This window comes from Selaginella moellendorffii, unplaced genomic scaffold (genome assembly GCF_000143415.4).
Source record: "Selaginella moellendorffii unplaced genomic scaffold, v1.0 SELMOscaffold_89, whole genome shotgun sequence".
Taxonomy (NCBI): Eukaryota; Viridiplantae; Streptophyta; class Lycopodiopsida; order Selaginellales; family Selaginellaceae; genus Selaginella; species Selaginella moellendorffii.
Window position 1 is genome coordinate 635,601 of NW_003314350.1, and position 27,433 is coordinate 663,033.

General features: G+C 44.6%; 6 protein-coding genes across 6 annotated transcripts; 4 read left to right on the top strand and 2 right to left on the bottom strand.

Annotated features, from left to right (window-relative positions):
- Positions 1-554: 554 nt before the first annotated feature.
- Positions 555-1,433, top strand: LOC112341747 (probable fucosyltransferase 7). The gene has a single exon (XM_024662359.1). The coding sequence runs from the start codon at positions 555-557 to the stop codon at positions 1,431-1,433; it is 879 nt and encodes a 292-aa protein (XP_024518127.1).
- A 1,809-nt stretch (positions 1,434-3,242) lies between these two features.
- LOC9638337 (calcium/calmodulin-dependent protein kinase type 1) lies at positions 3,243-7,464 on the bottom strand. Its single transcript, XM_002988586.2, has 2 exons — positions 6,688-7,464; positions 3,243-3,446 (listed from the first exon to the last, which is right to left on the bottom strand). Exons 1-2 carry the CDS (start codon positions 7,462-7,464, stop codon positions 3,243-3,245), a joined length of 981 nt encoding a protein of 326 aa, XP_002988632.2.
- A 3,593-nt stretch (positions 7,465-11,057) lies between these two features.
- Positions 11,058-12,569, top strand: LOC112341748 (probable fucosyltransferase 8). The gene has a single exon (XM_024662360.1). The coding sequence runs from the start codon at positions 11,058-11,060 to the stop codon at positions 12,567-12,569; it is 1,512 nt and encodes a 503-aa protein (XP_024518128.1).
- A 3,715-nt stretch (positions 12,570-16,284) lies between these two features.
- LOC9638883 (pentatricopeptide repeat-containing protein At4g02750) lies at positions 16,285-17,892 on the top strand. The gene has a single exon (XM_002988494.2). It carries the CDS (start codon positions 16,285-16,287, stop codon positions 17,890-17,892), a length of 1,608 nt encoding a protein of 535 aa, XP_002988540.2.
- Positions 17,893-19,026: 1,134 nt separating this feature from the next.
- On the top strand, positions 19,027-20,570 carry LOC9638338 (D-cysteine desulfhydrase 2, mitochondrial). Its single transcript, XM_024662362.1, has 6 exons — positions 19,027-19,491; positions 19,557-19,590; positions 19,659-19,985; positions 20,051-20,180; positions 20,229-20,396; positions 20,450-20,570. Exons 1-6 carry the CDS (start codon positions 19,027-19,029, stop codon positions 20,568-20,570), a joined length of 1,245 nt encoding a protein of 414 aa, XP_024518130.1.
- Positions 20,571-26,404: 5,834 nt separating this feature from the next.
- Positions 26,405-27,325, bottom strand: LOC9638884 (calcium/calmodulin-dependent protein kinase type 1). Its single transcript, XM_002988588.2, has one exon. It carries the CDS (start codon positions 27,323-27,325, stop codon positions 26,405-26,407), a length of 921 nt encoding a protein of 306 aa, XP_002988634.2.
- Between the last annotated feature and the right edge of the window lie 108 nt (positions 27,326-27,433).

Below are 27,433 nucleotides of genomic sequence, written 5' to 3' on the forward strand. Positions count from 1 at the left end.
CTTTTCCAACATAATCTAATGCAGTTTACCTCCCTAATGCTTGGCTCCCTCTAAATAAACTTTAATCTAATCTACCACTCAATCCTCTAATCCACCACCTTTCTCATCGCATCCCTCACATTCCATCCATATCTCATGGCTTCTTGCACAAGACCTTTGTCCTTGTCTAGCATCCTCTTCACCAAGTTACTCCTCTTTCACACACCACTAGTTTGTTCTTCCTCTACGTTTTGCTCTCTCAGAATCACTTCCCGGACAAGGCCATGGAAGATCTTATCGTTCCAGAGTAAGGCGATGCTCGCAGTGCGGGAGCCGGCTAGAGTTCCAGTCCTATCACCGCAAATCCACAGACTCGCCATCGCCAGCTCTCATCCTACGAGCAAATCCACGCCCGGTGCTCTCGATTGATCCAAGATAACCCAGACGGCGATCACGGCGACTGCCAATTCGGGATCGCGCCATTTGGATCGCAGGGCCTGGGGAACAAGATTGCTTCCACTTTTCTCTATGCTCTGCTCATGAACAGAGTTTTTCTAGATTCGTCCGCAGAGAACATGGATCGATTGTTTTGCGAGCCATTCCCAAAGAGTTCCTGGCTCCTCCCCAGATCCCTGGAGAGCCGATTATTCACAGTCAACGATTCATCGCGCCCGGATCTAAAAATCACTTCTAAGCACTGTCACGATTTCGCGAGCTCGATCAAGTTATCTGTCCGTGGACTACACTCCGGACGATCGAAAATTCTTCTGCAAGGAGCAGCAAAAACTCTTGCAATCGCAGGTAACTTGGCTGTTTCTCCGGTCAAATGTCTACTTTGTTCCGGGATTGTTTTTGGTCCTTCCGGAGTGATCTCGCGAAGCGCAGCAGGCGATCTTCCATCACTTGAGCCGCTATCTCTTTCATCTCATCGATCCGTTGTGGGATCGCACAGCGCACGACTCATATCTCGCGCTCGCCGATCGCGTAGTCTCTCCACTTGCAAGGAGTTCGTCAAAACCTGGCGGCGGAGGTGTTCCAGTGCGCAGTGGAGACGAAGATCCTCCCCAATATCAGCAAGAACAACTAGAGGATCATGCTGCGCTCCTCGATCAGCTCGCAGCAGCAGCAGATCAGTGACTTCGCTGGACGAGCACCACTTTGACGTGCTGCGGGAGATCTACCTCAACTCCTCCACCGCCGATGGATCGATCGTGAGAGTGGAGCAGCCAAGCCACGAGGGGCAGCAGCACACCAGATTTCTCGAGAAAGCTCTCGCAGAGATTTATTTTCTGGGGTTGCTGATCACGAGTCCTGGCACCACTTTCGGCTACATTGGTCAGGGATTAGTCGGGTTGAGGCCTTGGCTTATGTGGGCTGGGCGTGACTCAGGTGGGGATGTTTGCTCCAAGGCAAGAACTATTGGATCCTTGCTTCGTTTCGTTTGGGGAGTCTAACTGCGATTGTGGAGATGTCAAGCTTGACAATTTGGAGCGGTGTCAAGATTGGCCTATAGCGCCTGGTGTTCAGCTCAAACCAACTTGAATCTTATTCAGGACATGTAGAGAGTTTTATTGTGTCTTCTAGAATGTGGACCATTTTGGTATGAATTGTTTGATATGCAACTGATTTCAAGGAAGTTATCTTTCTTTGATGTGGTTATGCCTCCATTCCACGAGCTTGGATGTTACAAAAAGGAATCCACAACTAAGATGTGTGAGGATCAATTTATAGCAAGAAATGGCATAGCTTCTGTCAATATCATTCACATGATGGACGTTTTTTAATTTATCAGATTTACATGATAAGTGATTCTCCTCTTTTTGTTTCCATGGCTATGCAAGTTGTAATTCTAGTGGGATCAAACTCCTGGTGAAGTTTTCATGTATGAATGTCTTCCTTGGACTCAGCAGTGCCAAGCCTGCAAGAATGATCGCATTGATAACTTCTTCCAGGAGCCTGTCTCAAGCTAAGCTGATCCAAAGTCGGGTTTCTTTCAGCAGCCACCAAGGGACTTTACAAACATTATAAATGTGCTTCTCCCATGTCCCCTCCGAGTGGATCAAAACATCATCAATAAAGTCAATAGTCACCTCTGACATATCGCAAAGAACCTTATCCATCATCCACTAAAAAATTGCTAGAGTATTGTTCAAACTAAATGGCATCACCAAGAACTTGTACATGTACGAAAAGTAGTCTTAAGAATATATTTTTTGGCCATTGGTACTTGCTAATACCCAGAAGCAAGATCTAGTTTGGTGAACTAACGACTTCGCCCCAGACGATCCAAAAGATCAGCAGTGTGAGGAAGAGGGTACACATATGGGATCGTCACTTCGTTTAATGGACGATAGTCGATGCAGAAATGAATACTCCCATAAGGCTTCGTCACAAGATGAGGTTCACATACCCAAGGACTCCGCGACTTCCAAATAACACTTTTCTCTAACATCTCCTTGACGTTTGCACGTAAAATCTTGATCTCCTTGAGTGAACGACGACGAATAGGAACCTTGATTGGATGAGCATCCCCGGTTGGAATTGGATAGCATGTGGCAATCTTGGCCCTGGACGATAGGTCAAATTCAAAGAGATCAAAATACTCCTTCATGAGCCGATCAACCACTGCAACACAAAGATTGTCGGAAGGATTAGAAAAGGGAAGAGTAGAACAAAATGGAAATATAGGAGGAAATAGTGGGGGAACAAAAATAATGCCAGTAGAGGTAGAAGTAGAGGGATGAAAAGGTATGAAAGTGAAAGGAATGGATGAAATATAAAGAAGTATGAGACAAAGGGGAGAAGCCTCAAAGTCACATTTAGTATGATTGCGCTGCAACCAATCTATACCAAGAATGAGGTTAAAAGCTTGACTTGACACCACCCGCAATGACTGCAACTCAAGTTCGAGATCACTCACACACACAACCAGGTCTGCCTCATCCCATGCACATGCATATGTACGGCCATTGCCATAAAGAATGAAAACTGGTTCTGCCACACGACGCAAGTGTAGATGGCAATGTGTGGCAATAGGTCGAGCAATAGAAGATAAACTTGAACCTGTATCAACCAATATAGAGAGAATAATAGAAGACCTCTTGTTATAAAAACGAGCTTGGAAAGTAAACACTGAATGAACTGATGCTGAGTGAACCCTTTGATGATACTCCTGAAAGAAAGATGGAAGGGTCATTGACTTATTTACGCAAAGTCCCTCCGTTACTCGCACGACTCCTCATTTCCCGAAAGCATCTCGGTGTTCAAACCTTCCACTGTAGCAGCACCAACGGGACATTGCTGACGCCAAAGTCTCCAGCCAGGAAATGGAAGTCACTAATCCGGAAAATGCCGACAATATTAATAAGTATGACTAACTTCATCACATGCTTAGCAGCGAACATTATGGCCACAACCACGTCCTTGCCCTTGTCCTTGGACTCGAGCAGTAGCAACAGCATCAGCCTCTATTGGAACAAGACCATCACCCATAGGAAGTGGAGCTGAAGGACATGCAACAAGAAGTGGAAGAGGTGACATCTCATAATGTTGTGCCAAGCAAAGAGCATTGTCAAGGGTGGCGGGAGCAAATGTATACACAAGTTTAACAAGATCTTGACGAAGTGCTAGCTACAACATTCCTAACTTGATCCGCTCCGACATATCTGGCTTCGCACGAAGAAAAAGACTTCAGAAACGAATGCTAAATTGCATCATCGACTCAGATGGCCCTTGGCGAAGACAATGCAATTGTTGGAAGGCATCATCACAGTTGTCAGCATGTTTGAAAGTGCATTTGAAGACATCCAGAAGAACACTCCAATCCCCACGAGTGGTTGCGCTCAAACCATTATACCACTACAATGCCGCCCTTAAAGACACGTGGGAAACTCACGCAAACGTCAAGTATCATCCCAAGAATGATATATGGCAATCACCGTGAAATGATCGAACCAATAGTACACATCATCCCTAAGATTCCCACGAAAGAACTCCAGCCGAACGTGAGGATTGGTGCCAAGAGCAGGAAAAGTTGTACCCCGTGCCGTGAATGCCACTATCAATTAAGTTTGGTTGTTCAATTGCAAGCACATAGCATCAAGCAATTATACCAACTGTTGCTCCAAAGTCAAAAGAGGAGATTGTTGATTTGCCATGAAGACAAATGAAGAAAGAGCAAAAAAAAGAGAAATGACAAAAAGCTAGAAGGAAATGGTAAACTTAAACAATGCAAAAAGCTAAATCTAAACCAAAATCCTAAAAAGAAAGAATAAAAGAAAGGAAATAAAAACAAACTAAATCTAGATGATGCAAAAGTTAGATCTAAACCAAAATCCTAAATCCAAGCACTCTTTAGGGACAATTAAAGGTGCCCCTCACCTCCACCAATGTGAATGTATGGAATATAGAAAAAGAATACAGAAAATGTGCATATCAATTAGCCCAAAAACCTTAATTTATATATAAGAGCGAGTGGTCCGGATTGAAACCAATCTGACGGTTACCAAAATCCCACTACACTAATATAAGTATATGACATCGTAGCTGTACACTTGGCCCTCACAATATGAAATTAATTGAAAGTTTTATAAATATTATAATATTTTTATAAAAATATTGTTTTAACAAAATACATAAATTTCATATATATTAGAGCTAATTAAGTATAAACCTATAAAAATATTTTTATTTTTATTTTTATATTTTCTATTTTTAATTAAAAAAATAGTTTATGGAAGAGCAACTGTAGAATGGGGTAATAATAACACACTTACTGAAAATTAAATTAACCTTATAATTAATAATGGATTTTTAGATATTTTAACCCACATTAAAAATTATCATTCATATTAAGAATTTAACTGTTTTAAATATTGGCAGTTTCAGTTTGACCAGTTGATCAATATGGTGGCTCTCCATCCACATCCTCAATTTTAATAGCAAATACACCCAAACAATTATTGGCGTGAGAATCAAAGAAGCTGTTAGGTACTTAATAAATACATATAATACTACAATGATTGCAACAAAATCTGATGTATGAAAAATTATATCTCAAAATTATATTATTCAATATTCAGTAGTATTTTGGTGGAGACTAACCTTAATTAAAGTTAATAATTTGTTTACATCTTATCTTTCATATGATAATTGTGATACTACCTTAACTACTTTAAATGCTGGTTTTTCAGACCATGTGTTATATATAGGCCAATTTTTGGTATCCCCAAATCGCAAAAATGTGTTATTAATAGAAATAAATTGTAAAGTTTCACTTTATTCAGGAAAAAATTTACTATGGAGATCTGATATCACATTTGATTTTATTGGTCAATGTAAGCTTGATCTTCAAAAAGATGGGAATTTGGTATTATATACTGATAAGAAAATAAAAATGTGGTCAATTGATCATTATTGTTATAATCAACCAGATTGTATATTTCTTACTTATCTTAGTTTATTAAATAATTGCAACTTAGTAATTTATGAGGCTAATAGTCCAAATGCTATTTGGTGGGAAACAAAAACTACTAATCATTTCGGTTGTTTAAAATAATACTTAAGATTTATATTAGTCATGTAAAACTTTATTAAGCGCAATTTAATTTACAATAGTTTAGTATCCAAATGAAAATTAGAGGGACCAAGAGTGAATTAAATTGCATGCAAGGTCTTTTCTCTTTTGTTGTGCTCTGAGTGGAATATTATATTCAGATCTAATGCTTCCATCATTCCTTGCCATGTAAAACCATCCAACTTAAAATTTAATACTTCCATCATTTTTTGGCATGCAAAACCACCAAATCTTTATTAGAGTCAGTGAAAGGCATCAAAACCATAATTGAAACTTTTATTAAATGTTTTTGAAATTCTTTGTATAAGCTATTGTTGAATAGCTTTATTTAATTATAATTTATTTTTATTGAGCATGAAAAATATGATAAAATTCTAGCTATAATACGGTTAACCAAGGACAATATGGTAGGGAAAAATAAAAGATAAAAAATGTTTAAAATATATGGTTATTATCTTGGTATGTTCTTCATGTCTCAATATTGTTTTTAATACGCAGAGTCCAAGTGACATGAGCCAGTTCATTGATACTACAAGCTTTAGCCAGTTTGCCTATGAAATTAGCTATATCACATCAACCTTAGAATGAGCTTCGTACCTGGAGAGCTGTCTACTCACACAAGGTAACAGTGCTTCATCTATATCTGTCTTCTCCCTTGAGTTCCTAATATGTGCAAGAATGCAAAATATAAATGAGGGAGCAAGCATCATCTTTACAGTGGCACTATCATCGTTTTAGGTAATCAGGAAATAGAGAAGATCATCTTCTATGCACTTGTTGGTAAAGCTCTCCATGAGTCTTTACAACCCTAAGGTGTTTGATGGTTATTTTTTATTGTTTCCTTGTAACCCCGTGGTAATAATGTAGCTGCCTTTGAAGGACTGGGTTTAATGACAAGTTACACCATTAAAGATTGGTTGTTGCAGCTGAGCTACAATGAAACTCAAGACAATTTTAAACACAGTTAAAACATATTTAACTTTAGATGAGCTTTGGTGTAGAAGTTTTCTAAGTTTCTTCACAGCTGGATGGCTAGAGTGTGGAGTGCTTCTCTTCCCTCCATAACAACTTGTGATATTGGCAGTAGCCCGTGTGGTGCTACAGTTCTCTAGAATCCAAGGATGATTGATCACTTGGTCTAGTGTCAATCTCTTCCTGGGATCCAAGTCCAGCATGCCCATAATCAGATTTTTCGCCTCTGGTGACAGATTGGCAGGCCACTGGAACTCCCCCTCGCGCAGCAAATGCATCTCCAGGTTCGATCGCTGATAGCCCTTGAGGAGTTCGTATGCGATCACTCCAACATCCACCGCCTTCGTGTAAGACAGCCCATATCTCTCGACAAAGATAAGCTCGGGAGCCATGTACTTCTCAGTCCCGCAGCTCTGGCTCATCTCTCTGGCATCGTCGGTCGCCACTCCAAAATCCCCAATCACTGGCCTGATCGTGCTTTCATCTTGCAGCTTGGTGAAAACGTTCTCCAGCTTGAGATCGCGATGGACAACACCACTCGAGTGGACGCCCTTGAGTGTCTCAGCGAGCTCCTTAACGATCTCGGCTACCTCCTCCTCCCTCAGTGGCCCTTTCATCGCTAGATCGCGCAGGCTAGGGCCACAAAGTTCCATGACCATCGTCCCAAAGCAACGCCCGCCAACCTTCCTCTCCCTCCTCAGCCCATGGAGGAAGACAACTCCAGGAATGGGGCGAAGCTTGTCCAAGATCCTAGTCTCCCTCTCGGCACAACTCTCCAACTTAAACATCTTTCCTGCGTACCTATGGCGGTTGCGGGCTGCGTCACTCAGCAAGTAGACTTGGCCCTGTCCTCCATGCCCCAACTTCTCGTGTCTGATGTACCACTTGAGAAGCTCGCCACACTCGTCATCTCTAAACTCGCCATCCTCGAGCGCCATCACGTCTTCCCCTTTTTCTCGCTTGGTTTTAAGAAAATCTAGCTTCCCACAACAGGTTTAATGATCATAAAACTGACCATTTTAAAGGACCATTTTAAGATACAACGGCTAATATTTTTTATTAATTAGAATAATTTATATGGAATTAAAGGTGATCTCTATTTTGTAATTTTGCATTGTTTGATGCAGTCGGGGTTTTATGTGTACATGCAAACTAGCCAAGCACGGAAGCTTCACGAGCAGAGTTATGACTATGCAGCATTGTTGGTCCCGACTGCATTTGGCTGAAATCCCAACCACTACCAAACGAAGAAGTTGATTTATATGCACAGTAATACTAGAGTGGTAAATAATTTTGAAAGTGAAAGAATGAAATTTCTAGAGATCGATCTCGACACAATTGCAATCGAACCACAATAGATAAAGATTGTAGAGATGCAAATGTCGCAAATGTGACTTCGGGTATCAAAAGTTACCTGTCGACTAGTCTTTTTGAATATTTTTTCCTTACTGCCACGTGTAAGTGACTAAATTTTCCGTTCTACTTTAGTCACTTAACCACACCTCTGACCACTTGGAGGAGTCTCATTCACAACCTCCATAAGTCCAATCCAGGACTTGGGACTTGCTAGCCCCGAGAATGGCATCCATGCCACTCAACATTTGCACTTGGTCCAAGTGCACCACGTGTCCGATCCCATGACCGACACTCAAAGGTACCACCGACATAGCAGCCCGTTACGCTAAGGCCATGCCCAATCACCTTTGCCACACTGGTAGTCCAATACCACTTGCATCACCGTCTTGGCTCTCCAAGACTAGGCAAACCATCCGTGAGTGGTCATCTCAGATCCACTCCTTAGCATCCTTAGGATGCCCACCGACAAGGGGAATAGCCTTCCCCAATATCCCTCTGTCAGTCCCCACTAAGTCCCTTTCTGCCCCTGGTCGTGTTTGCCAACACTGCCACTGGATCGAGACCCACAGGCCCGACCACTAAGTCCCACGGTCCTCTGGGACTTCCTCACCACACGACTGTGTCCTTGGTCACTACCCCAGAGGACTGCTCCTCTTCCTTTCCACAGTCTGGGCCTTTGGGACAACATTTCGGAACACCGTGGCCTTACGCGAGCCACCTGGGTACTCTCCTCACCTTCTGCCCTTGGGTGCTCTAGCCATGGGCTTAGAGCGGGTTCCGTTGAGCCACACCAGGTATCCAAGTAGGTAGTGCCACCCACACTTGGACTGGGAGTATCGGCCAGTCAATCTCCCGGGGGAACTAGAGCCGGCTCTTGAACACTTCACCAAGCTACCCTGCTTGTCGGTTTGTGTTCACTCTAGTCTTGGACTTCCCAGTGGGCAGCTCATCACCCAACACTGGGTCCGGCCTTCCTGGGCCAAACTGGCCTTTCCTGGCCAAACTGGCTCCACTGCAGTCCTCCCCCTACTATACTTTTGGAGCTCACCAAACCCCCTAGGGTCTGGGAGACGAACGCTTTGGGCTTTCACCCTCTCAGGCTCCGGACTCGGACTCGGACTCGGACTCGGACTCGGACTCGGACTCGGACTCGGATTCGGACTCAGACTCGAGCTCGGGCTCGGTCTCGGCCTCGGCCTCGGTCTCGGTCTCGGTCCCGATCTCGGTCTCGGTCTCGGTCTCGGTCCCGGTCTCGGTCTCGACTTCGGACTCCATCTCGGACTCCATCTCAGACTCCATCTCGGACTCCATCTCGGACTCCATCTCGGGTCTATCTCGGGTCCATTTCGGACTCCATCTCGGACTCCATCTCGGGTCCATCTCGGACTCCATCTCGGACTCCATTTCGGGTCCATCTCGGGTCCACCTCGGACTCCATCTCGGACTCCATCTCGGACTCCATCTCGGGTCCATCTCGGACTCCACTTCGGACTCTAACTCGGGTCCATCTCGGGTCCACCTCGGACTCCACTTCGGACTCCATCTCGGACTCCATCTCGGGTCCGTCTCGGACTCCACTTCGGACTCCAACTCGGGTCCATCTCGGACTCCACTTCAGACTCCAACTCGGGTTCATCTCGGACTCCACTTCGGACTCCAACTTGAGTCCATCTCGGACACTCCCACGTGTCATGTGTTGGTCCTTTTGGGTCCCTTTTTGGAGCCTCGCCTTTTGCTCGCTTCGTGCTCGTTCCTCGAGCACTTCGTTGGGAGTTCCACTCCCGCTTTTGACTTTTCAAGTCAGAGCTTTTGGTCCAAACGTGTTACGCTCGTTTGGCTCTCGCTTCGGCCACTACCATGTGGCGCCCTTCCGGCTCCACTTTGGGGCCTAGGGATTTTGTGTCTCACACCACGATGGCAGGAGGTCGGTAGTGTTGAACCCATTATCAGTTCCCACTTGAGCTAGTTGAGAAATTGATTAATGATCATGCACTTAAATCGGATAAACATAATGTAGGAACCCTATATGTTTCTTGCTGAGCATACTCGGCCCGGTTTGAGAAACTGTTGTCATTGGCTTGCACTTGCTAGTATCAAGAACCCTTGCAATATTGAGATTGGTCCCTCAATATTTTCTAAATAATAACTTACCATATCTTCACTATCATGCCTTTTGTGTTAGTCTTATTTTGGTCCCAAATGTTATTTATAGAAAGTGTCTAGATTTGCTCATTTGGCATATCTATGGAATGTAGAGATTGTCCTGAACACAATGGTGTTCATCCCATATCCAAATTCATGACACTAAAGACATTCCATATTTAGTAAGTTGCAAGCTTATCGCAGAGACGTAACTCCTGATACTAAGGAAGGTTTGGGGTGAAAGCCTAAAGCGTGTGTTCCTCAAGGAGGGGGGGGGGGGGGGTCTAAGCCCCAAGTTTTATTCCATGCTAACTTGTGGAGTACTTATGTCTTTGTGTTAGGCCACTGTTATGCTAAAATAACACTAAATTTCGTTTGGCTCCATTTTGCATGTTAATCCTGATAATGGGATGTTAGTTGCTCTAGGATTGTTCCAAGTCACTTTGGGCTCTTATCACTTTGCTCCTTAGGCTATATGTTTGGGAGTTACTCCGTGGTCCGGTTCTGTTACTCATTGGCTCCATGTTTGGGAGTTTAGCACCGTTCTTTCATTTAGTGGCCCAAAGCTTTGAAACTCAATATCATTTGGACACATGGCATATAGAGGGTTTAGGTTATCTTATGGTAAATCACCATAGGATAAAAAGTGAAAACCACATGCACTTTAGCAAGCTAAGCTTGAATCTTTTGGTATAGAGGATTTAACCAAAGAAAATTTTCCAAATAAAAATGTGATTGTTGAAGAAGATGCCTAAAATGTCAAGAAGCTTACTAACAGGTTGAAAAAGATGAGTAGTAGTTGGTTTGGTTTAGTTTAATGCTTTGGTTTGGTTTGGTTTAATGCTTTGGTTTTCCTACTTTTATTAATGTGGTTTTATTAAAAATGTTTTTTTTATCAAAAAAAATTTGTGAACTATTTAGCCATTCAGCACTTTCACGGCTGGTTTGGGTTGGTCTGTGTTGGGAACAGTCGGGACTAACCTTGCTATGCACACGTTCATTCCTTTCATGAAGAATGGAGAGAGTCACGAAAATGGTGTCTTACTCCAACCCAAAATCCATTGCTCTGATCACCACTGGTCTGTTCTTCCTCTACGTTTTGCTGTCTCATAATCACTTTCCGGACAAGATCGTGGAAGATCTCATCGTTCCAGAGCAAGGTGATGCTCGCAAGTGCCGGAGCCGCGTAGAGTTCCAGTCCTATCGCCGCAAATCGACAGACCCATCGGCGGAAAGCTACACGCCATCGCCAGCTCTCATCCACCACCTGCGACGCTACGAGCAAATCCACGCCCGGTGCTCTCGATTGATCCAAGATGATCCAAACGGCGATCACGGCGACTGCCAATTCGTGGTGTGGATCGCGCCATTTGGATCGCAGGGCCTGGGGAACAAGATGCTGGCGATTGCTTCCACTTTTCTCTATGCTCTGCTCACGAACAGAGTTTTACTCATCGCGAGAGATTCGTCCGCAGAGAACATGGATCGATTGTTCTGCGAGCCATTCCCAAAGAGTTCCTGGCTCCTTCCCAGACCTCTGGAGATCCGATTATCCACAGTCAACGATTCATCGCGGATCGGCCATGCCCCGGATCTAAAAATCACTCCTCAGCACTGTCACGATTTCGCGAGCTCGATCAAGTTTCCAGATGTGGCCTACTCGTATCTGTCCGTGGACTACACCCCGGACGATCGAAAATTCTTCTGCAAGGAGCAGCAAAAACTCTTGCAATCGCAGGTAACGTGGCTGTTTCTCCGGTCAAACGTCTACTTTGCTCCGGGATTGTTCTTGGTGGAATCCTTCCGGAGTGATCTCGCGAAGCTCTTCCCCCAGCAGCAGGCGATCTTCCATCACTTGAGCCGCTATCTCTTCCATCCCATCGATCCGGTGTGGGATCGCACAGCGCGGTTCTACGACTCATATCTCGCGCGCGCCGATCGCGTAGTCGGCATCCAAATGAGAGTTCCTCCACACTTGCAAGGAGTTCGTCAAAACCTGGCGGCGGAGGTGTTCCAATGCGCCGTGGAGACAAAGATCCTTCCCAATATCAGCAAGAACAACGTCGAGAGGATCAAGCTCCGCTCCTCGATCAGCTCGCAGCAGCAGATCGCGGCGGTGGTGACTTCGCTGGATGAACACCACTTTGACGTGCTGCGAGAGATCTACCTCAACTCCTCCACCGCCGATGGATCGATCGTGAGAGTGGAGCAGCCCAGCCACGAGGGGCAGCAGCACACCGGATTTCTCGATCACGATGAGAAGGCTCTCGCGGAGATTTACTTGCTGGGGCTCAGCGACGTGCTGATCACGAGTCCTGGCTCTACTTTCGGCTACATTGGCCAGGGATTAGGCGGGTTGAGGCCATGGCTTATGTGGGCTGGACCTGGATCTGGTGGGGATGTCTGCTCCAAGGCAAGAACTATGGATCCTTGCTTCTTTTCGTTTGGGGAGTCTAACTGCGATTGTGGAGATGTCAAGCTTGACAATGTGGAGCAGTGTCAAGATTGGCCTATAGCGCCTGGTGTTCAACTCAAAACAACTTGAATCTTTATCCATTCTTTTTAGGACATCTAGAGAGTTTTATTGTGTCTTCCAATGTGGACCATTTTGGTATGAATTGTTTGATATGCAACTGATTTCAAGGAAGTTATCTTTCTTTGACGTGGTTATGCCTCCCATTCAACGAGCTTGGATGTTACAACAAGGAATCCACGACTAAGATGTGCAAGGATAAATTCTAGAACAAGAAATGACATAGCAAAGTCATATCAAGATGTTTAGTGATTCACGTCGTGAAGCCCGCCACTTTGATACGCTCATAGGCACCCACGATCTGTCAAAAAATTATACAAGATGTTACAAACAAACATTACGGGTGGGCTCTTGTTTCCATGATGTAAGTTGTTCCAGTGGGATCAAACTCTGGTGACAAGTTTTCGTGCATGAATGCCTTCTTCGGACTCGGCAGTGCCGAGCCTGCAAGAATGCATCGCGCTGATAACTTCTTCCAGGAGCCTGTCTCAAGCCAAGCAGATCCACAGTCGGGTTTCTTCCAGCAGCCACCGAGGGACTTATCTTTCGAATCTTCTCATTCAAATGTATGGGAGATGTGGAAGTGTGGCCGATGCTCGCTCAGTCTTCGATGCTGTGGTCGCCAAGAACTCCTTCACTTGGAACTTGATGCTGTCAGCTTATACCAAGAACGGGCATTTGCAGAGGGCTAAAGAGGTTTACGACTCCATGCCTGGGAAGGACTTGGTTTCATGCAATGGAATGCTTGCTGCGTACTCGCAGGCCGGGAAACTGGGTGACGCTGTCGAGTTTTTTCGAACGATGTAAGAGAAGGATTTGGTGTCGTGGAACACCGTTCTTGCAGCTTTTACGAGGGCCAGAGATTTGAGAGGAGCCAGGAAGATTTTCAGCGACATGCTGTGTTGTGGTGTAAAAAGGGATGGACATAACACTCATGAGCTCGTTCATTGTGTTCCGACTTTTTTTACATGACTCAAGGGACACGACTCATGACCACGTGGACATGCCACGTCAGCTGATCGAGACTGACATCTCGACACTCCCACTCTGGCTCGATCAGCTGAGAGGATGGACTACCCCTCCCACTCAGCCGAAACAGATGGAGAGCAGACTCCCAGTGCAGCGCGATGGCGTTCAAAGGAGTCTCGAGCCAAAGCCTTCGTGAGTATATCAGCCACCATTGCCTCGGTGGGGCAATATTCCAGCAACAACTTTCCATTTTGGACTTGTTCCCGCACGTAGTGGAAACGAATCTCGATGTGTTTCGTCCGAGAATGGAAGCGCGGATTGGCGGCCAGTGCAAGAGCACTTTGGTTGTCCGAGAACAGCACCATAGGTCCGGTGCAAGCAGGAATCTGGGGCAGGTCACGGCAGAACTGGGTCAACCAAATCGCTTCTTTGCTGGCAGCGGTTAGGGCAATGTACTCTGCCTCCGTCGAGGATAGAGCCACCAGCGGCTGGCGCTTACTGCTCCAGGACACAGCAGCCCCATGGAGCAAGAACGTATACCCGGAGGTAGAGCGCCTTGAGTCCTGGTCGCCCGCCCAGTCCGCATCCGAGTACCCATGAAGTTCCTGTGACACAGCAGCGCCATAGTGAAGCTGCAAATGCAAGGTACCTCGAACGTAGCGGAAAATCCGCTTCACAGCTTGCCAATGTCCAGGTCCGGGGTTCTTGTATTGGCTAAAACAGGAGAACACTTCTGACTTATGAGCCAGCAGGTACACGATCAGGTACCGCGTGTAATCATCCAGGAAGGTGACTACGTAACGTTTGCCTCCCAAAGATTCAACCATAATCGAACAAACGTCCGAGTGTACCAACTCAAGAACAGAACTTGCTCGAGAATGAGAAATCTGTGGAAAAGGAAAAACGTGGTGTTTTCCACCAACACAAGCTTCGCAGAAGGGCAGCGTGCTCCCAGGCGCCACAGGAACATCCACCTTTTTTAGCTGTTGCTCGTTCACGTGACCAAGGCGCTGGTGCCAGGTTGCAAGTGTCGGTGGAACCCGAGCCATCAGTGCCACAGGTGGAAGGATCACGTGAGCATCCAGGCGGTAGAGCGTATCAACTGGAACTCCAAAAGCGACCTTATCTCCAGTCTCGGCATCCAGCACGAACGCTCCCTGTGCTGTGAACAGAGTATCGAAGCCTACTTGAGCAGCAGTTCCAATCGACAGCAGCGTGTGTGTAAGTCCCGGAACATAAGACACAGGATAGATCTCCCGGATTTCTCCAGAAGAGAGCTGAACCCTGATTGTTCCTTTGCCTAGTACGTCGTGAGCAGAGGAGTCACCGAGTCCCACGGCGTCACTCTCACACGGTTCTTGGTAGTCAAAAAACAAGGAAGCCATGGGCGTCATATGGAATGACGCTCCAGAATCCAGCCACAGCTCTGGTCCGAGCACGGGCTGGTGGCTGCTGCTTGCAGAGCGAGCCATCAAGAGCTTACGAGGAGTCCCAGAGCCCTTGTCTTTGTTTCCTTTGTCTTTGTTCTTGGCAGCTTTAGCACGATCAGCTTTCTTCTTCTTGCAATCCCTCGCCAATTGTCCAGGTTTGTGGCAATAGTGACAAATGCCACGAAAACCAGTGTCGTTCGGCTGAGCTTGAGAGGACGAGGATGATCCTCCCGCAGCGCCAGCATAAAGCAAGGAAGATTTGGCAGAGGGCATCGCTTCTTTCTTCCCCTTCATCTTGCGTTCCTCTTCAATTAGGGCACCCACGACTTGATCAAAGTTCATGGCCATGTGAGATAGAACAGATGCGAGCGTGCTAAACGCAGGCGTGACGGTTGCAAGCAGCAACGCCCTGGCGCGATCGTCCGTGACAGGAGACCCAGCACCAGTCAATTCAGCCATTAGCCCTCGAATCCGTCCCACGTACACAGCAATGGTTTCACCCGTTTCCATGTGAAGCGCCAAGAATTGTTGATTCAGCAACATGGAAGAATTTGCGGCTTGGGCCACGAAGATCGTGCGAAGCGACGTCCAGATTTCAGCAGCGGTCTTGGTGAGATCAATCAGCGGCAAGAATTCATCGCTCAATCCCAAGCCAATGACGGTGATGGCTTGCTGATTGCGAAAATCCCAATCTGATTGTAGCGTCTGCTCAGCGGGACGAGGCTCAGTCCCATCAACGATGTTCCACGCTCGTTTCGCAGAGAGGATCAGCCTGATTCTTGTCGCCCATGTGAAGAAATTCGTGCCATTGAATTTCTCCACCTTCTCTGTGGAAGCCACGAGAACTTGAGCAGCAACCGGTGGCGGCGGCGGCGGCGGCGGCGGCGGTGGTGGTGGGGGCGGCGGAGGTGGTGGGGTTGAAGCGGCCATGACAGCAACGTCAAATCAACCAACCAGGATCGTCCCCGAAATCCGATACCATGTTGTGGTGTAAAAAGGGATGGACATAACACTCATGAGCTCGTTCATTGTGTTCCGACTCTTTTTACATGACTCAAGGGACATGACTCATGACCACGTGGACATGCCACGTCAGCTGATCGAGACTGACATCTCGACATGCTGAGGAAGAATCTAGTTTCGTGGAACACAATGCTAGCCGCTATATCACAAAATGAAGAGATTGAGGTGGTGGACATGTTTTTTGATGGAATGGAAGAAAAAGACGTGGTTTCTCACAATACGATGATGGTAAAGCTGGGCATATTTAGAAAGCGAGAAAGATATTTGATTACTTGCAAGAGAAAAAATTGGTTTCCTGGAATTCAATGCTATCAGTCTACTCGCATCATGGTCAACTTGACGAAGCAAGAATTGTGTTTGAAGAAATGCCTGAGCGAGACACAATTTCGTGGAACTCTATGCTAGCAGCATATATTCAAAGCGGGAATTTGCGAGAAGCGTTGTCCTTGTTAGAAAGGATGCCAAGAAAAAATTTGGTGTCATACAACTTAATTCTAAGCGCTTTAGCCGCTCAAGGTCTCTTTGACGAAGCAAAGGAATTCTTTGCTAAAATTCCCAATCCAAGCATTATCTCGTGGAATACACTCCTTGCTGCATATACTCCAATTGGGCATCTTTACGAGATCATCAAGCTTTACGACCAAATTCCAAACAAGGATATAATCTCAGACACGGCACTCTTGAATGCCTTTTCTGAAAATGGGAAACTTGAGCCAGCAAAGATGGTATTTGATGGAATGGAGGAATGGGACCTTGTGTCAATGAATGCAATGCTAGCGGCATTTTGTGACAGTGGGAGCTCGTTCAATGCCAAGGAGATGCTCAGTTGGATGTGTGCCCGGAATCTTAGCTCTTGGAACTGCGTTCTCCGATCATTTGCTCTTGATGGGGATCTTGACGAGACAAAGAGATTATTTGACAAAATGCCCGAGTGGGACCAAATGTCTTTCAATTTCATGCTTCCGGCATATGTCTCAGGCGGGCATCATGGTCTTGCTAAAGTAATGTACGAAACACTACTTCCTGAGAAAGATTCCTTTTCACACGTCGCCATGCTAAGTGCCTACACTGTACAGGGCAAGGTTGACGATGCAAAGCTTTTGTTTGATAGCATGCCATACAGGTCTCTTTTTATTTGGAACTCTATGCTTTCGGCATATGCCCAAAACGGTCATCCGGACAATGCAAAACATCATTTTGATGCCATGCCCGAGTGGGACATTGTCGCTTGGACCTCTTTATTATATTCCAGAAATTATCAAGGAAATGTGGAGGAAGCGAAGGTGTTGTTTGAGAAGATGCCTGAGCGAGATCTAATCGCATGGAATGCTATGTTTTCAGGACATTCCCAACACAGGCATTTAGAAGACTCAAAGTGCCTGTTTGATTTGATGCCTTCCCACAATATTGTCTCTTACAACACTCTGATGGCAGCTTACTCTCAGCATGGATACATCGAGGATGCCCTCTTGCTCTTCCAGAAAATGAGACACAGGAACTCTATTTCGTGGAACACTCTACTTGTGTCATATGCTCAAAATGAGCATACTACTACTGGAAAGGCGTTTTTCTCAACCTTGCCCGAGCAAAATCTGGTTTCTTGGAATGTAGTAATTGGAATGTATGCTTTAAATGGGCAAACTGCACAATCCTTGGAGCTCTTTAGAAACTGTGTTGCTGATGGTGTCAAGCTGGATGATGTATCTTTTACCTCTGCATTGATTGCTTTGAGCCATAGCGGTGAGGTTGACGATTCACTTTTTCTGTTTAAATCAATGATAACAGACTACTTAGTAACGCCTGGCAAGCAACAATATGGTTGTATCATCTCCTTGTTTGCTCGTGGAGGATATGATAGATCCTGTAAAGAACTCATTGATACAATGCCTTTCTTTCCTGATACTCACGACTGAACGTGCCTGGCAAGTGCCAATAGAATCTACAAATCTAACAGCCTTGGAATGGGGCATCACAATACACGAAAAACAAATGCCAACTAGCAGAAGCGTCTTGCGTGCTTGGTAACAGAGCAAGCTTAGACTTGGTTGAAAGGTACCTGGGATGTAAGTCATGTCCAACTTCGCCATGTCCTTGTCGGTCTCGCATTCCCCACTAGGTTGGAGCTTGTGTCACTGAGCCCTCTCTCACACTCGAGCCACCTCTTCATGCAGCGAAAAATTCCTCACGACTTTGTTCTTCGCACGATCATCGACTGCTCCACTCTCTCACATGCTCCTCCGGTTCCGGACGGCATTCATTACGAGCATAGCAATGTGGTCTTGGTTTACAATTTTGCAGCAATCTCGCGAGCGCATGACGAAGTAGTGCATGAAAGCCTCTTCTTGTGCTGTCAACTCTGATATCCTCGATGGTCGATTCTTGAACTTCAGGCGTCCAAGAAAACAGCCAGCTGCATATTTCTCAAGTGATCACGTCGAATCAGATCCAAAACTCTTTGTTTACCTTGCTGAATCCCCCATCCTTGTAGCGGAAGGTGGTAGCGTCACTTTCTCTATAACGAGCAAGGTCGGGTTTGCACTCGTACGCCACCAGACCCTCGCACCACTAAGTAGAAGCTTCCGTAGGGAACCAGATGGTTTTCAGACTCATGAAGCTCCTCGCTTCCATCAACAAAGAAGTGGAACTTCTCAGCTCTTGGCTGCTGCCTCTTGTGCTCCTCGACAACCTACACTGCCTCTTCCATCTTCTGGATTGGCGATTGCACGAATTACAAATCACTGTATCCCAGAACCTCGTCAAACGGAATAGAGTTGCTTATCCAAGAATATGCATGCGATAAATAAATTTGACGCCTGTAACTTGGGATCTCCGTGTTGTATTTGGTGTTATGAGCAAAAACGTAGCTTCCTCCGTTCTAGTTAACATTTGAAGAAACGAGTGCGCTTACTTGTCCCTGTAGAGAAGATTGAGCTCGGCAGTGGTTAATTAATAAGAGTTCAGCCAATCTTTCCTTGATGCCATCTGGTGGAAACTGCAAGCCACTGCTCTAAAATCAACTTACTCACGCTCTTGGGACCGTAAATGAGATGGTGTACCAAAAATCGCAGTCATACCTGCTCACAGTTGCTCTTATGCCTGGAGGTGGCCTTAAACTCAGGCGGCCCATTCCAATGTATGGTAACTTTGTGGACTTGGTTCACTGGCATAATTGTATCACTTCCTTGGCGTCCCTTGAAACCGGGCCAAGGCTCATTAGGGCTTTAGAATTCTGGACATGTCTTCTCTGGACGCATTGCTGCAAAGAGGAGTGTCTGGAAACGCCTTGCAGCAGAATTGACACTGTTGGGTTTGCTTTGAAAGGTTGTGAGTGCAGCTTTCAAAACTTGAGCAAGTTTGATTTCTGCAAAAATGTGACAAGCAAGACGGAGAAGGAGCCGCGCAAGTTCCGTGTGATTCGAGACGACTTGCTGCACCCGACGCTCGGTGGAAACAAAATCAGAAAGCTCGACGCTGTGGTCCCGTTCCTCAAGGACGAGGAAATCACTGATGTGGTACGTACTCTGCTTGTTTTTTGTTCTTTCTTTTCTTCCTTTGAAGCGATTTCAATGTCTATCAGGTGACTTGTGGAGGCTGTCATGCTGCTGCTGTAGGTACGAAAAGAAGACTAAGAATTCTCTGGTTTTATACTTCTTCTTTTCTATCTAACGTGTTTTCTCAGCTCAGCTGTGGCGTGTGCTTAGCATGGGTCATTTGCTGCTACGAGGTGAAAAACTTGAAGTCACGACTGGATATAACTTGATATCGGAGGTTTATGGAAACGTGGTGTATGTTCCAAGAACCGAGTATGCCGATCGACAAAAAATGTTAAGCTCGCATATGGAACGTGTTGCTTGTTCTGAAGAACCAGTTCTTTGGTTGAATGGCAACTCTATCACCAGAGAAACAATCACTCCTTCAGAAAATTCTAAATTGCTTGAACCCGGAAGAGGAAGAAGAAAATGGGCCGTGCTTGGAGAAGGTGGTGCGAGTGGTCTAGCACTTCTCGGTGAGTGATTTTCAACCTTGATATGTTTGTATCTCTAATCTTTTCTCCGTGCGTTCTAAGATCAGGCTTTATAAGACTTGTGAGATGGCTAAGCGAAAATGAAGTCTTCGAACGACATGACAAGATCAAAATCGTGGTCGATTCTGGCACTGGAACATCCGCCATTGGCCTGGCTCTAGGAATCGCGTTGCTCGGGTATGCTCGAGTTTAAATCCTTTTGGTGGTATATATCCTTTCTTCCAGCCTTCACCAGTGGGAGATTGTTGGTGTAATGCTCTCCGGTTCTCGCGACTACTACGAGAGACAAACGAAGAACCTTGTCACTGATTTTCTTCAGCAGTTTCGCTGCGATCAGTTGGCAGAGGCTTTGAGTTTACCTCTTGTTTGGGAGGAGAGGAAACGAGTACGCAGGTATGATTTATATATAAGCTTGCGAGCTACAGTATAATAGTATGATAGCACAGGTTTGAAAAGATTTTTGGAGGGGAGATCGGTGCTTGCAAGAGTATAGCCCGACAAACTGGCATTTTGCTAGACCCAATTTACACGTCTTCCCTTTTTTCGCTTGGTTTTAAGAAAACCTAGCTTCCCACAACAGGTTTAATGATCGCGAAAAGTCATTAGTTTTATTAAACTAAAAACTTCACCAGTAAAAAGCTGACCATTGTAAAAGACCATTTTAAGATCCAACGGCTAATATTTTTTATTAATTAGAATAATTTATATGGAATTAAAGGTGATCTCTTTCGAAGGACTGGGCATGATGACAAGTTACACCATTGCCAGGCCCATTGCCAGGCACAGAGAGAAGCAAGGATTAGTTGTTGCAGGCGAGCTACAACAAAAATTTAAGACAATCCATTTTAATTTAAACATCTTTTCATATCGAAGCTTGTTTATAGATGAGCTTAAGAATTTTCTACTAAGCCACTAAGTTGATGTGATTCTCACTCCACAACACATTTTGATATCGGCAGTAGATTGTGTGGTGCTATAGTTCTCTAGAATTTAAGAATGATTGATCACTTGATCTAGTGTCAATCTTTTCCTCCATAATCAGATTTTACACCTCCGGCTACATATTGACAAGCCACTGGAACTCCAGGTTCGATCACTTGTAGCCTTTGAGAAGCTCGTATGCCATCACTCCAAGCCCCCAAACATCCACTGCCTTTGTGTATGACAATCTCCTGTATCTCTCGATGAAGATATTCTCAGGAGCCATGTACTTCTTTGTCCCACAGCACTGGCTCATCTCTCTTGGATCGTCGGTTACCACTCCAAATCCACCAATCAGTGGTTCGTCTATGCTTGCATCTTGCAGCTTGGTGAAAACGTTCTCCAGCTTGAGGTCGCGATGGGCAACACCCTTCGACTGAGTGTCTCGGCCAGCTTCTTCAGAATCTCGGCTACCTCCTTCTCGCTCAGTGGCCCTTTCATCGCTTGATCCCACAGGCTAGGGCCACATAGCTCCATGACTATCGTCCCAAAGCAACACCCGCCAACCTTCTTCTCCCTTTCTCCCTTTTCAGCCCCTGGAGAGAGATTGGAGCAAAGCTTGGACAAGATCCTTGTTCCCTCTTGGGGCCACTCTCACGCTTAACCATCTTTTCTGCGAACGTTGTGGGCTGTGTTATCAACCGGTCATCAAAAATTAAAGTCCGCATGTTACTATTTTTCTATATCCTCAACAACATTATGTAAAGGGTATAATCAACTTCAAAGCGATTTGAATCCTCAGATGTGTAACTGCAGTTACAGCTCATTGTAAAGCAAAGAAGATTCACAAATTCCATGTAATGCCCTTAGTGGGCATTTTACAACACTTGATTTTTTAAATTCCCTGCACGTAAGCCTGTCTTTCAGTCCTTGGGGATGTTCCATCTCCTCCCCAAATGCAGTGCTCTCCCACAGTCCCACTTCATCCAAGCGCCACTGGTTCCGGGGATTTCCATAAAAACCACCTTCATCAGTGGCAACAAATAGTTCCTCTTTACCTCGGCTCCCTCGAGAGATACTCAATCCTCGAATCCACCACCTTTCTCATCGCACATTCCCTCCATAACCCATAAGACCCTCGTCCTTGTCTAGCATCCTCTTCACACACCACTGGTCTGTTCTTCCTCTACGTTTTGCTGTCTCAGAATTACTTCCCGGACAAGGTCGCGGAGGATCTCATCGTTCCAGAGCAAGGCGATGCTCGCAGCGGCTAGAGTTCCAGTTCTATCGCCGCAAATCCTCAGACCCATCGGCGGAAAGCTACTCGCCATCTCCAGCTCTCATCCACCGCGACGTTACGAGCAAATCCACGCCCGGTGCTCTCGATTGATCCAAGATGACCCAAACGGCGATCACGGCGACTCCCAATTCGTGGTGTGGATAGCGCCATTTGGATCGCGAGCCTGGGAAACAAGATGCTGGCGATTGCTTCCACTTTTCTCTATGCTATGCTCATGAACAGAGTTTTTCTCATCGCGAGAGATTCGTCCACAGAAAACATGGATCGATTGTTTCGCGAGCCATTCCCAAAGAGGTGTAGTCCACGGACAGATAACTTGATCGAGTTCGCGAAATCGTGACAGTGCTTAGAAGATCCGGGCGTGATGAATCGTTGACTGTGAATAATCGGCTCTCCAGGGAGCCAGGAACTCGGACGATCGAAATTCTTCTGCAAGGAGCAGCAAAAACTCTTCCAATGGCATGGCTGTTTCGCCGGTCAAACGTCTACTTCGTTCCGGGATTGTTCTTGGTGGGCAGCAGCAAACACCAGGCGCTATAGCTTGACATCTCCATAATCGCAGTTAGACTCCCGAAACGAAAAGAAGCAAGGATCCATAGTTCTTGCCTTGGAGCAAACATCCCCACCTGATCCAGACCCAGCCCACATAAGCCAGGGCCTCAACCCGGTTAATCCCTGAGCTTGGTAAAAGAATCCACGATTAAGATGTGCGAGGATAAATTTATAGCAAGAAATGGCATAGCTTCTGTACTTATCATTCACATGATAGACGTTTTTCAATTTATAAGATTTGCATGATGGGTGATTCTCCTCTTTTTGTTTCCATGGCCGTGCAAGTTGTAGTTCAAACTCCTGGTGAAGTTTTCGTGTATGAATGTCTTCTTTGGACTCGGCAGTGCCAAGCCTGCAAGAATGATCGCGTTGATAACTTCTTCCAGGAGCCTGTCTCAAGCCAAGCTGATCCAAAGTTGGGTTTCTTTCAGCAGCCACCAAGGGACTTTTCTGTCGAATCTTCACATCAAATGTATGGGAGATGTGAACGTGTGGCTGTCTCTCGCTCGGTCTTCGATGCTGTAGAACTCACTTGGAATTTGATGCTGTCAGCATATGCCAAGAACGGGCATTTGCAGAGGGCTAAAGAGGTTTACGACTCCATGCCTGGGAAGGACTTAGTTTCATGCAATGGAATGCTTGCTGCGTACTCTCAGGCCGGGAAACTGGGTGATGCTGTCGAGTTTTTTCGAGTGAAGAGTCTTAGCTAACCGAAGCAGGGACAACACTGTGTATATTGTTGGAGGCAAGCTGCCAGTGGTCGTCTCTGCGATGTGCTGGTTGAGTTTAGGCTTGGCTGCCTGTTTCGCTGATGCCCAATTCTGGAATATGTGTAAGGTTCTGGTTTCCTTGCTCAAACCATGGATGGTGATTACAACCTGAAAGAAGAGTGGCACTTCGCTTGGATGGCACACGTATGTTTTTGTGCAAGGTCTTGTCAAGGACTCAGCATCCTAAGGTGGCAACACGCATATCAATGAGGGTTCTTCTGCCTAGTATGTTCAAGCCCGATTCCTTTAATTCGAGGTTATAAACAGAAATTCTTTTAATTAATTAAGGACTAATTTAGAGTCTTAGAACAATATAAGTTTAAATCCTTTTAACGAGAAAAGCTCAGACAAATGGATGTTCGGGCAAAGTGGCGGCAAGCTGTGAAGCAAGCCACCAAGGTCTAAGTTCTTCTCTAGTGAGTTGTTATATAAGATCAATGGGTAAAGGTCTGGATACTCTCAAGCGGCTACTGGCTTGAAGCTGTGATTAGCTTTCAGAGTTTCTGGTTCTTAATCCCTATTGCCACAGGTTGATGAAATACGCCCCTCTGCACATACTTTGAATAAATGTGGCTGGTTGGACAAGTCTTTTTTCAGATCGTTCTTAGGTTAAAGTTGAAGAAGTCATATTATAAGTGACAGAAAAGTTGAATCTAGATCCAGTAAGTTTCATCCAAATATGCACGTAAAATTGGCCTCTTCATGACAAACAGGAAGAAAGGGGTAGATTCTGAGGTGATAATCCAAGAAGGGAAACTGGTCTATAAGGCAACTGGCATTCCTGTCCATGAAACTTATTCTCCTACATTCTTGTTTGTAATGGATCCAAATGGGATATATGCTGCTGAGGAAGGCATCCCTATTATTCTATACAAATTCGTCTCTTCCTTCCAGAAAAAAGATGGTTACCAGCAAGACTCCTCTGCATACATTCAACATTCCTGCTGCTCTTATGGCTCCAGCTGCTACAAAACTTGAATGATAAAGGCAAGAGATTTTTTATTTTCAAATGATTGTGACCAAAGGTATCTATATTGTTTCAGAGTGTGAAAACACGACTATTGAATTGAAAAAGCATATTCTAGCATATATTCTTAATCCAATGACTAAGCTCCTTAACCCTACTTGGATTTAGCTCATGATTACAATTAGGCTAAATAGATTTAAACTAAGCAGTATATTCTATGAAACTATATTAGACTTTTGGTCATTGAAATAGGGAATATCCATGCCTACTTTAGGAGCTCACTTTTTCCTTTTCCTTTTTCTTTTATATATATATAGTTATAATATTTTTATATAAATATTTTTTAACAAAAGACATAAATTTCTCATATATTAGAGTATAAACCTATGAAAATATTATTGTTTTTATTTTTAAATTTTCTATTTTTAATTAAAAATATAGTTTATGGAAGAGCAACTGTAGAATGGGGTAATAATAACACACTTACTGAAAATGAAATTAACCTTATAATTAATAATGGATTTTTAGATCTTTTAACTCACATTAAAAATTATCATTCATATTCAAGAAATTTTAAGAATTTAACTGTTTTAAATATTGGTAGGGGTGTATTTGCTGTAAGAATTGAGCGTGTGGATGGAGAGCCACCATATTGTTCAACTGGTCAAACTGAAAATACAATTATTGGCATGAGAATCAAAGAAGCTGTTAAGTACTTAATCAATACATATAGTACTACAATGATTGCAGCAAAATCTGATGTATGCAAAATTATATCTCAAAATTATATAATTCAATATTCAGTAGTATTTTGGTGGAGACTAACCTTAAGTAAAGTTAATAATTTGTTTACATCTTATCTTTCATATGATAATTGTGATACTACCTTAACTACTTTAAATGCTGGTTTTTCAGACCATGTGTTATATACAGGCCAATTTTTGGTATCCCCAAATCGCAAAAATGTGTTATTAATAGAAATAAGTTGTAAAGTTTCACTTTATTCAGGAAACCATTTACTATGGAAATCTGATATCACATTTGATTTTATTGGTCAATGTAAGCTTGATCTTCAAAAAGATGGGAATTTGGTATTATATACTGACAAGAAAATAAAAATGTGGTCAATTGATCATTATTGTTATAATCAACCAGATTGTATATTTCTTACTTATCTGAGTTTATTAAATAATTGCAACTTAGTAATTTATGAGGCTAATAGTCCAAATGCTATTTGGTGGGAAACAAAATCTACTAATCATTTTGGTTGTTTAAAATAATACTTATTAAGTTGTATTTTATATTAGTCATGTAAAACCTTATTAAGTCCAAGTATCCAAATGAAAATTAGAGGGACCAAGAATGAATTAAATTGCATGCAAGGTCTTTTCTCTTTTGTTGTGCTCTAAGTGGAATATCATATTCAGATCTAATGCTTCCATCATTCCTTGCCATGTAGAACAATCCAACTTAAAATTTAATACTTCCATCATTTTTTACCAAATCTCTATTAGAGTGAGTGAAAGGCATCAAAACCATGATTGGAACTTTTATTAAATGTTTTTGGAATTCTTTGTATAAGCTATTGTTGAATAGCTTTATTTAATATAATTTATTTTTATTGAGCATGAAAAGCATAATAAAATTCTAGCTATAATACGGTTAACCAAGGACAATATGGTAGGGAAAGATTTTTAATACATGGAGTCCAAGTGACAAAAGCTAGTTCGTTGATACTACAAGCTTTAGCCAGTTTGCCTATGAAATTAGCTATATCACATCAACCTTAGAATGAGCTTCATACCCGAAGAGCTCTCTACTCACACAAGGTAACGGTGCTTCATCTATATTTGTCTTCTCCCTTAGATGAGCTTTGGTGTAGAAGTTTTGACTAAGCCACCCTAAGTTTCTTCACAGCTGGATGGCTAGAGTGTGGAGTGCTTCTCTTCCCTCCACAACAACTTGTGATATTGGCTGTAGCCCGTGTGGTGCTACAGTTATCTAGAATCCAAGGATGATTGATCACTTGGTCTAGTGTCAATCTCTTCCTGGGATCCAAATCCAGCATGCCCATAATCAGATTTTTCGCCTCTGGCGACAGATTGGCAGGCCACTGGAACTCCCCCTCGCGCAGCAAATGCATCTCCAGGTTCGATCGGTTGTAGCCCTTGAGGAGTTCGTATGCGATCACTCCAAGCCCCCAAACATCCACCGCCTTGGTGTAAGACAGCCCATATCTCTCGACAAAGATAAGCTCGGGAGCCATGTACTTCTCAGTCCCGCAGCTCTGGCTCATCTCTCTGGCATCGTCGGTCGCCACTCCAAAATCCCCAATCACTGGCCTGATCGTGCTTGCATCTTGCAGCTTGGTGAAAACGTTCTCCAGCTTGAGATCGCGATGGACAACACCACTCGAGTGGACGCCCTTGAGTGTCTCAGCCAGCTCCTTAACGATCTCGGCTACCTCCTCCTCCCTCAGTGGCCCTTTCATCGCTAGATCGCGCAGGCTAGGGCCACAAAGTTCTATGACCATCGTCCCAAAGCAACGCCCGCCAACCTTCCTCTCCCTCCTCAGCCCATGGAGGAAGACAACTCCAGGAATGGGGCGAAGCTTGTCCAAGATCCTAGTCTCCCTCTCGGCACAACTCTCCGACTTAAACATCTTTCCTGCGTACCTATGGCGGTTGCGGGCTGCGTCGCTCAGCAAGTAGACTTGGCCCTGTCCTCCATGCCCCAACTTCTCGTGTCTGATGTACCACTTGAGAAGCTCGCCACACTCGTCATCTCTAAATTCGCCATCCTCGAGCGCCATCACGTCTTCCCCTTTTTCTCGCTTGGTTTTAAGAAAACCTAGCTTCCCACAACAGGTTTAATGATCGCGAAAAGGTCATTACTTTTATTAAACTAAAAACTTCACCAG